The sequence below is a fragment of the Mus pahari genome, chromosome 4 (assembly GCF_900095145.1).
Source record: "Mus pahari chromosome 4, PAHARI_EIJ_v1.1, whole genome shotgun sequence".
Taxonomy (NCBI): domain Eukaryota; kingdom Metazoa; phylum Chordata; class Mammalia; order Rodentia; family Muridae; genus Mus; species Mus pahari.
In genome coordinates this window covers 48,884,541-48,898,040 of record NC_034593.1, presented here as the reverse complement: position 1 = coordinate 48,898,040, position 13,500 = coordinate 48,884,541, and the positions used below count along the sequence as shown (strand labels likewise).

The 13,500-nt window shown below is 39.7% G+C and overlaps 1 protein-coding gene across 8 annotated transcripts in view; it reads left to right on the top strand.

The window, feature by feature from the left end:
* Positions 1-13,500, top strand: part of Nbea (neurobeachin) — a 554,101-nt gene that overhangs the window by 308,020 nt on the left and 232,581 nt on the right. For all 8 annotated transcript variants that reach the window (XM_029537485.1, XM_029537487.1, XM_021195277.2 and 5 more), the window contains 2 exons: positions 670-778; positions 3,690-3,856. In XM_029537485.1, the coding sequence (XP_029393345.1) occupies positions 670-778; positions 3,690-3,856 (276 nt within the window). The remainder of the gene's footprint in view (positions 1-669; positions 779-3,689; positions 3,857-13,500) is intronic.

Genomic DNA, 13,500 nt, shown 5'->3' with positions numbered 1-13,500 from the left:
ACCAAACACAGACACTATTGCATATACCAGCAAGATTTTGCTGAAAGGACCCTGATATAGCTGTCTCTTGTGAGGCTATGCCAGTGCCTGGCAATCACAGAAGTGGATGCTCACAGTCAGCTATGGGATGGAACACAGGGCCCCCAATGGAGGAGCTAGAGAAAGTACCCAAGGAGCTGAAAGGCATCTGCAACCCTATAGGTGGAACAACAATGTGAACTAACCAGCTCCCCCAGAGCTTGTGTCTCTAGCTTCATATGTAGCAGAAGNTGGCCTAGTCAGCCATCATTGGGAAGAGAGGACCCTTGGTCTTGCAAACTTTATAAGCCCCAGTATAGGGGAAGACCAGGGCCAAGTAGTGGGAGCGGGGGGGGGGTGGAGGGTATAGGGAACTTTTGGGATAGCATTTGAAATGTAAATAAAGAAAATAATAATAAATAAATAAATCTATATATATATAAATAAGTACTTCCGGCCTATCTTCTGCCTTGCTAAATGTGCTACAATTATAATTAGGATATATCCTCTACCTTACAACCTAGCTTTACATAAGCTTTATGTATAAATTTTTAAATAGTAAAATTATATTATTGTAAAATAACTGATTACCTCACCAAGAAAAAAAAAAACTATGAGGAACGGCAATCCCCATGGTCTTTCTCTTTCCAGGTTGTTGTGCCATGCTATGAAGGACCACATAGTCCGCGTTGCAAATGAAGCTGAGTTCATTTTGAACAGACAGAGAGCAGAGGATGTGCATAAGCATGCAGAGTTTGAGGTAAGTTTGTACAGTCAAGTATCACTCATTTGTTACCTGACATAAAGCATACAAAGAAGAAAATCCCACTGAAGGCATTTCAGGCCCTGCTTTAAAGGATTTTCCCAGTGTCAGACTGATTCATTTATGCCTTGTCACTCTGTCATTCTCTTCACCATGAGGGTGGGCTCACACTATTTTCAGTTACTGTAAAGACAAAACCAGAATGCTATTGTTTTTTAACTGTTAGTGTTTTACACAACAACTTGGTGAGTGTGGATGCTTTGTGTGGTTTTATGGACTCAAAGTATTCAATGGATCCCCTAATTTCACTATTTAAATAGAGCAGTTGTTCAGAATTTCAGGTCACTCAATTTATAAAACAGCATATTTCAGAAATACATACATACTGTAATATTTGACTTGCACAAGCTCCTAGTGGTCGGAGATGTAATAACCACAACACTTCATTTTCCTGGTGCATCATGCCAATAAGTGCAGCTAGAGAAGAGAGTCTGCCATTGAAACTTCAGTAGGCATTCATCTCAGCAGAGCAGCTCTCTGAATCATGCACAGTGACGGACTAAGTATGGTGATCTCTGAGCTCAACAGCCGAGCAACATGGGAAAGAAAAATAGCGATTGTTGCTTTCATATGCACAGCCACCACTTGATTGGCCAAGTGGACAGCAGGTGCTTGATGTGTGGTATGTGCTTAAAGTATCAGTAAGAGTTGTTGATATAGTCCAATGGATGGATAGATAGATAAAGATGGATGGATAGATGGATGGACAGATAGACAGACAGAGTGACAAATGGTTTACCAAAGTTAAATTTTATATAAAATCAAAAATAATAACATTAGATATTTATCAATGTATTGTAGTACTTTTGATGGCTAGAAAAATTGAATTATCTCTTTTTTGAAGAATATATTTATATATAAGATATCAGAACGCCAAAAAAGATCTTTATTCACATGTCAACTAAATAAGATTTTATAATTTTAACTGAATTCTCTGCAGGATCAATTTTGAGACCATCATATTTCTAATAAAAATGAGGACATTTTGAGGGGATATAGCAGACCAGTGTTTTTCTTATGAAACATCCCATATATATTTTTAGGCATGCATCTATTAGCTCTAACCTTTAGCATACATTTAAACCAAAGGGCATTACACTAAGTGCAGTGCTTCTTTCTTCCCTGTTCATTACTGTCCATATCGGGAATATTTAGGCACTGTTTTATAGTTGCTCTCCTGACCATAACGAATGTTAAACACTCCCAACATTCTGTGTGTGCATTCTGTGTGCATCTCTGGCTTTCCTAGAAGAGAAGGATGAGTTTCTCAGACTCACCTCTTGCTCTTTCCTGAGGTAGCAGAGGTTAGCCCCTGTGGGTGTGCAGCAAGGGTGCTGACAGCTTCTGAAGGCAGAGAATATGAAGCCTGCATGTTTCTAGGACTCGATATCCACTGTGTATACAGCCAGTAGAAGGAGTTTTGAGATAACAACCACTTTTACTTAATAGATAACCCGCTGGTTTTTAAACTGAAATGCTTATATTTTATACTAGAATGATGTTAGCAAACTCATTGGTATGTATATATCTGTGTATATATGTACATGGGTGTGTATCTGTTTGTATATGTCTGTGTATATCAATATGTGTCTATAATGTGTGTGTATGTGTGTGTGTACTAAATATATCGGTTTTCAGCTGAAAAAATTACAGAAGGTATGACATTTGACTAGACTGGACAGTTCTCTGTAACCCTCACAGAAGCCTGCAATTAGGGGGAGACATATTTAATTTGAATACATACTTCCACAGTAAAGACTTTTTTTTATTAATACTGTAATTGTTAAGGGAGAAAAATGAAAATTTAATTTTACCCTCCAATAAGCTAATGAAATATTAACCTCATTATTACAGCAGATCTTTGTACTAATTGGTGGTTCCCTGTGCAAAATGATGAATTGGAAAATGAATTAATCCTTCTTAGATTATTACGGGTTCTTTCTCCAGAAGGGAAGGCCTGCAGAGAGTGTCGGCAGACAGGGCTGCAGACAGGGCTGTGTCCCAATGTCTCCTGTGCAGCATGGCTCTGCACAGTGATGACAATAGAGCTGGTTACAAGCTTTGTCTTAGATGTGTGAGGTGTCTCAGGAAAGTCCAGACTGAGCCAGTCCACACAGTCCCTCAGAGATGTTCATAACAGGCTCTGTTGATCATCTGTGATGCTCATGTCAGGAAACAGGACTAAGATATGACAGCTGGTGGCTGTGGGGTCGGGAAGATGAAGAATAAGGCAATGATTCTTGTGAGACCTTTTGCAGCAGTAAATATTAGAGTTGGAATTGACATTGGGAAAACCTTGTCTTAGCTTCTCATTGTACAGATAGGAAGGTGAGTGCAGAAAGAAAACAAAGTCCACTTAGAATGTCAAATAAAATCCCAGCATGTGAAATTTCTAAGTAATCTTTTTCTTTTAGACTACATTGTCTTTCAGGAAGCAAAAAATTATTTGGCAGTGACAAAATTTTTGTTTTCAAAGTAATTATTGAAATTATGTGTCTTTATTTCAAACTAGGCATGCTAAATTGTTTTTTAAAAGTAGGATTACATTTTTAGTGAACTATTTCTGCTTAATGATTAATTTTGACACTGAAATCAGATTTGAAGAAGATAACCAAAGTATAAAAGTAATTAATTACATTAATACTTTTCAAAATTTTTACATGCACTTTTCAAAAGAGTACATTTTTTTTTCAATTTGAACCCTGATTCTGCCTTCCTTAGAACAACGTTTTAGGTTTCTCAGATGAGGATTTATAATCTAGTTGTTCTTGCCCTTTTACCTTGAGGGTGGGAATCATTTTCGCATTCTACCTGGTAAGTGTATTCTTACTGGTTGCCTCCTTCACAGTCGCAGTGTGCACAGTATGCTGCTGACAGGAGAGAGGAGGAGAAGATGTGTGACCACCTCATCAGTGCTGCCAAGCACCGGGACCACGTGACAGCCAACCAGCTGAAGCAGAAGATACTCAACATCCTCACGAACAAGCATGGCGCCTGGGGGGCCGTGTCACACAGGTGAGTGAGGACGGGGGAGGGGGAGGGAGCTCATGGATACCAGTGACAAGAACCCATCTCACAGTGACCACATAGCTATTATGTAAACACCACTCAAAATATTAAAATGTGCTTTAACTTATTAGCTTTAGTCTTCACTTTATTAATTTTGATGAAAACTTACTGTTTTAATCTTTTCTCTGATGCTGCCAGTTTCTACTTTGAGTAATATCTAGTAATATAACACTTACTTATACAGAAGAGTTAGTGTAAGAGTAGCCTCTCTGTTTAAAGGACAGCCTTAAGTTTATGCCAATACTACTTTTATATGGTAAATACAATAACTTAACAATGAGAGTGATACGCTACTTTAGAGTTAAGTAGAGAAGTGGTTTGCTACTTTAGAATTGTTTCTTTCACTCTCCATTCAAATTTAAGGATTTTTCATCTCAAATTATATGTTTCCTTAGCACAATCTAAACAAAATTAGTCTTTTATAACAAATAAATTCTCTGTTTTCTGAAATGTATGGACATATAGGGTGTTTTGGTTTGGTTGGGTTTTCTCTGTACACAATGATCTAAAAAAAAAAGTTAATAAAAAGGTTACTGTGTTTAGATTGATGGTGTCACTATTCATATACCTCTCTTTCCTTGAGCCCATCCCATGTTTTTATTTAATTTCATGCAGTATGGCAATCTGTGGACTATAGATAGGATGCTTCTGTGAAACATTCTGGGATAAGGGATTCTGTTGGAAGAGGCTTAGCAGTCTACCCTTACCTTATAATTACAAGACAGAGATGAGAAAACAGTAGTGCTTTTGTATCTAAGGTAATACTGTAGGTAACATCTTTAAAAGTGAACGCCAACTACTTGACGTTCACTGTGACCACATAGCAGCTGTACTATGGCTTTCCCATACTAAAGGCTCTCCGTTTGCCATACTAAAATCTCCATTAATCAGTGAGATCTACCACACTGGTGTTGCCCCTAAGGATGCTCCACTCTCAGTCAGCTCATACTTGGCTGCATATATTATCACCTTTCAAGAGGAGAACATGCAGCTGCTACTGTGTCGGCGAGCTGCACAACATCATGCCATAGGACATGATGAAATATTAGAACTGCTCAATGTTCCTCCCTCAGACAGATCAGTTTCAGTTACATTTCTCATCACCCGTTCCACATGCCAAGCAGTCCCTTCTCAAGTGCCATGAACACATGCCTATCTGCCACAGATAGGATACCAACAGCACGCTAAAGAAACAGTTGTGCCAAATCTAGCTTAATGGCTGACTGTGACTTAATTTGGGGTGTTAACGGGAGCATAGGTGAGGCCCATGCAATGCTAATGACTCCTGCAAGCTATGTTCTTGCAGCTCCCTATACAACTTGAAACAGAGTGCAGATCTAAGGCTTTCTCTTCCCAGTAACTGTCACTATACATAGAACTGTTGAGAGGGGCCTGTGAGCCCTTTGTACTTCAGGAGCTTCCTGACTGTGGTATGTTTTGTCTACTCCCTGAATTCCAAGGGCCTCCCTCCAGAAAGGAACATACCAATTCAGAAGAAACTCCACCCAACAAACACCAGAAACCATTGTTTCCACATGAACCTAGTCATCAAAGTTTTCATTAAACAGTTGTGTGCAAGCCCAGTGACACTGAACCTATATTCCAATGGGAGTCACGAATTCATCATTATGTAGGAAAATATTGTAAAGTAATATTTGCTTTTGACTGCTGCCCTGTGTTGTTACAGGTGTAGCTTTTGGGTTCAATGAGATGGTTCAGTGGGAAAAGCTTCCACTTGCATTTGACCCACGTGGTGCAAAGAAGTAACTAACACACATCTTACTGTCCTCTGACCTCTACATGCTTGCTACCATGTGTGCACATACACACCCCACACACAAACAAAGGAATGTTTTAAAAAGATTTGACTTTTCATATAAATGTCAGCTTTAACACTTTGTACATTGGATATAAATATTGTACATATTGTAAATCAGAGACACTTTATAAATATAAGAAAAATAAGTGGTTCTTACATTTCCCATTTTAATTCATCAAGAAATATAATTAATTGCACATTGAAAGGTTTGTATCATCACTGGGGACAGTGAAAAGCACGTTTCTGAGTGGAGTGGCTCTGTTTTATTAAAGTTCATTTTCCTGGACTGCTTAGTACAACTCTGTGCTTCCTTCATTACTTTGGTTCCCCTGCTGTCTGTTCGGCCTCCTGTCATAATGTGTAACCTCTCAGTTCACAACTTAGCCCTAGTGCAGCCACGCTGTCTGCACTGCGAGCAGGCCAACCTTGTTTGTATGTTGTCTCCTCTTCTAGTCTCTTCAGATTCAAGTGTCTCCCCAGACCACCATCCTCTGATCATTTTTATCAAATTAACACACTCTTTGTCCTTTTATCAGTCTCTGAATTTGTCACCTTTAATCTTCATGACCCTTACATCATATAATTTCTTTTACCTGGATTGTGGATTTTACTTTCAATCCTGTACCCAGTGCATAGTACTCTACATAGAACAGATACTCAATGTATGGCCTTAACATTTATTCATTTACATACTTTAATCAAAATATAATTATTGAACCTCCTTCCTTTCCTCCCTCCAGCCCCTCCCCTAGTCTCTCCCCTCCCACTCCCTCCATGTCCCTCTCAAATTGATAGCCTCTTATTCTTTGATTAAATAAATATGCATGAATATAAAAATGCAACCTACTGAGTCCATTTTTGTTGTTAGTGTATATATGGCGTCAGAAATGACCATATTGCATTGGATAACAGGGGGCTGAAGCCTGCAAGAGGTGAATATTCATTCTCTCTGTCTCTCCTGTCTCTGACTCTCTCTCTGTGTGTCTCTCTCTCTCTCTCTCTCTCTCTCTCTCTCTCTCTCTCTCTCTCTCTCTCTCCAGTTATTAGTTGCCTGCAATTCTTTCTACTGGGACTTGGTGAGATTTTCCCTCTCCCCATTAGCATATACTGATACTGCCATCCTTCCTGTCTTGCTTCTACAGCCATTTCGACTTTCTGGTATCCCAGCTCTTAGAGGTTTTTCTGTCCCCTCTTACATGATGTCCTTTCAGCCATAGACATGGGAGCTGTGGTGTATCCATTTCATCTGGAATCTCCATAATCCACTGACCTCTGCTTTTTGCCCAAATGTGCTTTTCTGTGATAGGTCTCCTTTAATGTAAGAGGAGCTTCTTTAAAAAGGAGTGGTAGCTACACTTATCTGTGGAAATAAAGATACCGTTTAGAGTGAGGGATTATGCTGGTCCAGCAAGTGGCAGTAGTGGATTCTTAAGATCCTTGACCTCATTAGGCCCAGGAAGCTGACCAGGTCTCTAACACCAGGCATGATTTCTCCCTGTTGATTGGGCATTAAGTCTAATTAGCCAGCAGTTACCACAAACATATGAGTGGCACTCAGTGCACCTTACAGATACCTTATATGGTCATTGGTGTGGCTAGGGCCACTAATTGCTTCCCTCACTTGGCAGATTGTATAGTATTTCCTGGTATTATGGAAGCTAGGCCACAGGCATGAGATTTAGCTTCAATAAATAGAGTTCTGTGCTCTAAGTATGTGGTGTCTTCCACTATAGGGACTTACCATCAACCTCTGAGAAGCAACCAAAGGTATCAGCCATAGTATATAGTGTTAAGGACAACCTGTGGGTTGTGGTTCTCAACCTGTGGGTCATGACCCCTTAGGGTGTCACATATCAGATATCCTACATACCTTACTATCTATAACAGTAGCAAAATTACAGTTACAAAGTGACAATGGAATAATTTTATGGTCAGGGGTCACCATAGCATAAGGAACTATTAAAGGTTGAGAAGATTGAGAACTACTGGTTTAGGAAATCACGTGGACAACCCTGACCAACCATTCAAAAGGAAATCTTTAGTGCCTGATACTGGCACTTGTGTTAGTCCATGGTTCTTATCAGCCCAAGTACTATAAAGTTGTGTGTGTGTGTGTGTGTGTGTGTGTGTGTGTGTGTGTTTACATTCTGAACATCAAGACGTATTCTAGAGCTATAGTAACAAAAACAATATGATACTGGCACAAAAATAAAGATGTAGAACAATGAAATAAAAGAGCTAAAGATGTGTACTTGTAACTGCAGCCATCTGAAATTTGGCAAAGAGACAAAAAAAAAAAAAATGGAGAAAAGAAAGCATTTTCAACAAAGGTCCTGAAGAAGCTAGATGTCCACATACAGAAGAGTGAAATTATACCTCTATCACCCTGCACAAAAATTATCTCTAGGTGGATAGAAGCCATCACTTTGAAACCTGAAGTCTAAGACTGCTAGCATTGAGAATAGGCAGTGTCCTATCTGCTAGCAGAGTTGGAAGCAACCCTGTCATCCAGTCTGGCTTTATTGGCTACCAGAAAAAAAAGATAGTAAATAAAAAGACACATGAGTGTGGGAAATGCCAGGAGAGAAAAGTACAAAGCCCCGCAGGACACATTTCCAATCTGGTTGTCTCTTCGGGCTACCATCGCCACTGGTCATTAAGCACTTGCTCTTTTTTTTTTTTTTTTTTGCCTGCTCATCTTGTTAAGTTCCAGGCCAGAGTTTCTCTGAAGAAGCTTTGTTCAAGCCAAGATCTCAAGTGACAACTAGGTGAGAGTCCACTAACAGTAGCATTTCAATCGTTCCAGAGAGAAACATCACCAAAACTCTGGCCTGGAAATTAACAAAATGAGCAGGCAAAAAGAGCAAGTGCTTAATGACCAGTGGCAATGGTAGCCTGAAGAAGAAGTCAGATTGGAAATGTGTGAGTTTGTCCTGAGAGGCTTAAGAGCAATAAGGACTTCAAGCTGCAGGGCACCAGGCTCTGACTTGTGTTGGTAAAGGGGAGCCCAACAGTGCGATGAAGCTATGTACAGAACAGATGGGAAAGTATGCTCCCCTTGTTGAGACCCGTGCTATGTCAACCCAGTGCCGCCTCTGCACAGAGCATGCCCTGGCTGTCTCTGACTTCTCTAGACTGGCTTCAGCATGCTTAACTCTCTTTACTCTGCAGGACTTCAGGCTCTGGCCGTCTGAAAGGTTTGCACTGTGCCTTTCCTTCTCAGTAGCTCGCAGCTTCCTCCCTCATTGTGAGAGCTGAATACTAATTATGTCTAAAATGTGCTTATCAACCAAGCACTGAATATGAAGAAATGTCATCCCATACTAATCTACTTTGACATAAGAAAGGATGTTTACTTTTAACACATATGTGGCAATTCAGGTTTTTGTCACAGCCGTGCTACTGGACCTAACATACTTTACCATTTCAACTAATTTTATTGCTCTTTCAGCCTTAACTAAAGTCCAAAATTTAAAAAATCCTTTTAAAATTTATATCTCAAGAATCAGTACTTTATTAAAATAAGCATGTATTTTTTAAATCTATGTTAGCTTTGAAGATTATATTTCCTATTCTTACATGTCATACTGCCTATAACAATCCAAAGATTCTAATAGACTATCTAATAGTTTACTAGGCCTGTGTCTTAATGGGGGGGTGGGCACTTTTTCATCAAAGTACTAATATTGATAATCAGTTTTCTGATGAGATGTTGATGGACTACTTACTGTGTGCAGCTGTTAATGAGCAACAAGGATACTGGCACAACATATTTAGTACCTTACTTTCATCCTATGGTAGATAATTTTCTCCATTTTACAAATAAGAAGTATGCAGCTGAATGAAGGCTAATGTCTTGCTCACTGTCACATAGTGAAGTTGTAGTAGAGACAAATTGTGATCTAGATCTGTCTTACCCTGGAGTCTAAAGGCATTCCAGTGTTGAAATTAATTACTAATTATTCATGTTTGTTATTTAAATTATTGATAGAAATGATGAAATAGCTGTAACTAAATTAAAAGGGGGCTTGGAAATATTGGACTCTTGAAGTTATTTTTACCATCCGTGTGTTCAAAGCCTGAGCAACACTGATAGCAAGAATGCTACCTAATCAATCAAGGCAAGGCAGAAGGTATGACTGAAAAAGCTAAAGTGAAGAGAAATTCTCCAAAAGAAGTTAATGGTACCCAGTGTCCAATAGCATCTTCCAGTGCCTTCAAAAATTGTTCAGTGAATAGAGCCAGGAAAACTCCCACCATTTCTCAAGCAGACGTACCTAATAGATGCTGAACCCAAAGTGCTACAGATGTGAAACTATCAATGATTTCAATGCAACAATTGCAACTGATACATAAGAAATAAAAGCTAATTGTCCTATAAAGAATGACTGAATCTAAGATCTCAACAGAGAGATTGAGTACACAAAGTAGCTCAAAGGGGAAATGAAGCCACTCATGTGAAAACTTACTGAGTGCCTTCAATAGCAGAATGAAGTTAATGGGAAGAGCAAAAAAAAAAAAAAAAAAAAATACAGGTCGAAAATGGGCTTTTACAGTTAAGAACAGGGGCATTGACTCCGTTGGTCTTCCTGTGGGGTTCCTATCTCCTTCAGAGCCCTCAGTCCTTCCTCCTATTCTTCCTTAAGAAGCTCCATCTACTATTTGGCTCTGGTGTCTGCATCTGTCTGAGTCAGCAGCTAGATGGAGCCTCTCAGAGGACAGTCATGCTAGACTCCTGCAAGCATAACAGAGCATCATTAATAGTATCAGGGATTGGTGCTTACCCATGGGATGGGTCTCAAGTTTGGACCGTATTGCTTGGCCATTCCCTCAGTCTCTGCTCCAATCCCTATTCCTTCATTTCTTGTAGACAGAATAAATTTTGGATCAGAAGTTTTGTGGGTGGGTTGGCATCCCTATAGCTCCACTGGTAATCCTGCCTGGCTATACAGGAGGGGGCCTCTTCAGGTTCCATATCCCCAGTGCTGTGAGTCACAGCTAAGGTCACGGGCCCTCAGGGACTGAACCGCCAACCAAAGAGCATACATGTGTTGGACCTACGCTGGCCTGCAGATGTAGCAGATGTGCAACTTGGTCTTAACTGCATCCCAAACAACTAGAGAGGGCTCTGTCCCAAAAGCTGTGGCCTATCTGTGGGATATGGTCTTCTAGCTGGGCTGGCTTGTCTGGCCTCAATGGGAGAGGCTGTGCCTAGCCCCACAGTCTTGATGTGGGAGTTGGGGAGTGGAGAATATGCAAGGGACCCCAAGCCCCTCAGAGAAGGGGGGAAAGATTGTGGGAGAGGGTGATTGGGAGTGGGAGCAGCGAAGGGGATGTAAAGTGAATAAAAGGAGAGAACGGGGATTGGAGAGAACAGGGATTAGCAGACTCCATAGACTTATGACACAGTCTCGGAAAGTCTGTCACTCTAGTCACCAAATTATCAAAACAAGAGGAGAGAGTGGTTTATGCAGAAAAGTTACATTAAGAAATGGTTGAAACATAAAATTTCATAGAATATGCCAAGCTAGAGAGTTAACTACAGATACAAATATGGAAAAATGTATTAGAGCTATCTTTAAACCTATCATAATGAATATGAGAGCCAAAGATACAAACATTTTAAAAGAAGCCATGCAAGATCAAAGAAACAAACAGTATGTGTTACATCTAGTGGAATGGCAGCTCACACTGAGCCCAGAAAAAAGCATTGTGAATCCAATGTTTTCTACTAAGAAAAGAATTCCCTACATTAATTATGGCAAAATGAGGCTTCTCGTTTAAGTTATCAGAAGTCACATTCTCAAAGCAATGCTGAAGACATTGTTCCAGTACACAGGCACCAGAGAAAGCCTCTCGCTGGAGCTTCAGGGGTAAGCAGGATTTGCTGTTGGCTGTTGCTAATCATGACATTACAAAAGCACCATAGATTTTCTTTCGAAAAATATTACTTTAACCACACAAAAATTGGAACATCCAGTACTGCAGCTCCATATAAAATTTAACTTAAAATAAATTTCATATACAATATGAAAATTTAAAGCTCTGGAAGAAAACAAAATCTTTGTGCTCTCATTTGTGTTGATAGAATAATTAATCATTAAAGATCTGATTCATAAAAGAGAACAGTAACAGGGCTGGAGAGAAAGCTCAGCAGTTGCAAGTCCTGGCTGCTCTTACGGAGAACCAGGGTTGCATTCCCAGCACCCACATGGCATTTACAACTGTCTGCAACTCTAGTACCAGGATTAGAGTCATGCTCTGTCATGAACATTGAGTATCCTTGCTGTTACAAGGTCTAGTAGGACTAGTACTGAGTGTGCCCCAAAAATTGACCCCCACATTAACCTTCTACTGCCTCACAAAACTTACCTTCCCCTCCCCCCCAATTATTTTCCTAATATAAGCAGTTGCTTATATTAGGTAATGTTAGGGGTGCTTGGTAATTTTTGGGGAGTGTTTTATAAGATATTCTGGTTGCTGCTTATACTCAGTTATGAACACTGAGTATCCTTGCTATTGTTACACACCACAATGGTCCCCTGGATCTGGTTGCCCTCTTCAGACCTCCATTGGGTACCAGGCACTCAAACTGTGCACAGACAGACATACAGGCAAAACAGCCATACACATAAAATAAAATAATGTTTTAAAGAAAAACATAGCAAAACGGTCATTATCTAGACTAAACATCTATTTTCAATGGAGAAAAAATTGTTAAAGGAACTTAAAACTATGAAAGAACATGTACTAGACTGGAAGAAGATATTTGCAAACACATAGGTTACAGGGGGGTTCATTTTTAAAATTTTGATTGTTTGTTTGTTTATGTTTTCCAGACAGGGTTTCTCTGTGTCCTGGAACTCAGTCTGTAGCCAAGGCTGGCTTGGAACTTAGAAATCAGCTTCCCTCTGCCTCCCAAGTGCTGGGATTAAAGGCGTGCACCACCACAGCCCAGCTCACAGGAGATTTATACCTAAATTATAGTGTGTACTTTCAATATATGGTGATATGAAATGGGTATTGCAGATAAGACAACCAGCAAAACCCTGGAGGAAACACATCACAACTGGCAAAATGGCAGATAGACAAGAAGCATATAAAGATACTCAATATCAGCGCCTACATAAAGTGAAAATGAGAATCAATCATGAGTGTATTGGAGTGTCCAAATTAAAGCAGCAGAGATAGGCTGGCAAGGTGGGTCAGCAAGTTACAGCACCATGCTAGAACCTGAAAATATTGCAAAGCATGTGTAACCCACACACATTCTTATAGAAATGCAAAAATTCAGCATCTTTGGGAGTACTTCAGATAAATTAATTTTCACTAGATATATATTATAAAATATGTATCTCATAATAATATTATGTGCAAAATAATAAATTATTCAGGGGTAAAAAGAAACACTTTCCCAGAAATATTCAAGAAGTTAAAGTGTCAGGTTTTCATCTGGAAATGTGCAGTATATAGTATTTTGATGTAAGTTGTGCTGCTGAGACATTGCTAGCACCTGGGTTAATTAAAACAGTACACTAATCATCATATGGTTAACAAACGTAAGGTGTGAGACTCCTCAGCAAGTGAGGGTCACTCAGCAGAATGTAGTTCCTCTGAGGAGGCCATGGAAGTGAGAAGGGAATTGAAAGCCAGAGAGACAATAGGAGACAAGAGAATCCATGGCAAGTGGTAGATTGTGAAACTCAGAAGCAGCAATCCAGGACTGAGACCGCCAGAACGCAGAGGTGAGGATGGTCAGATGTGTGCGGAG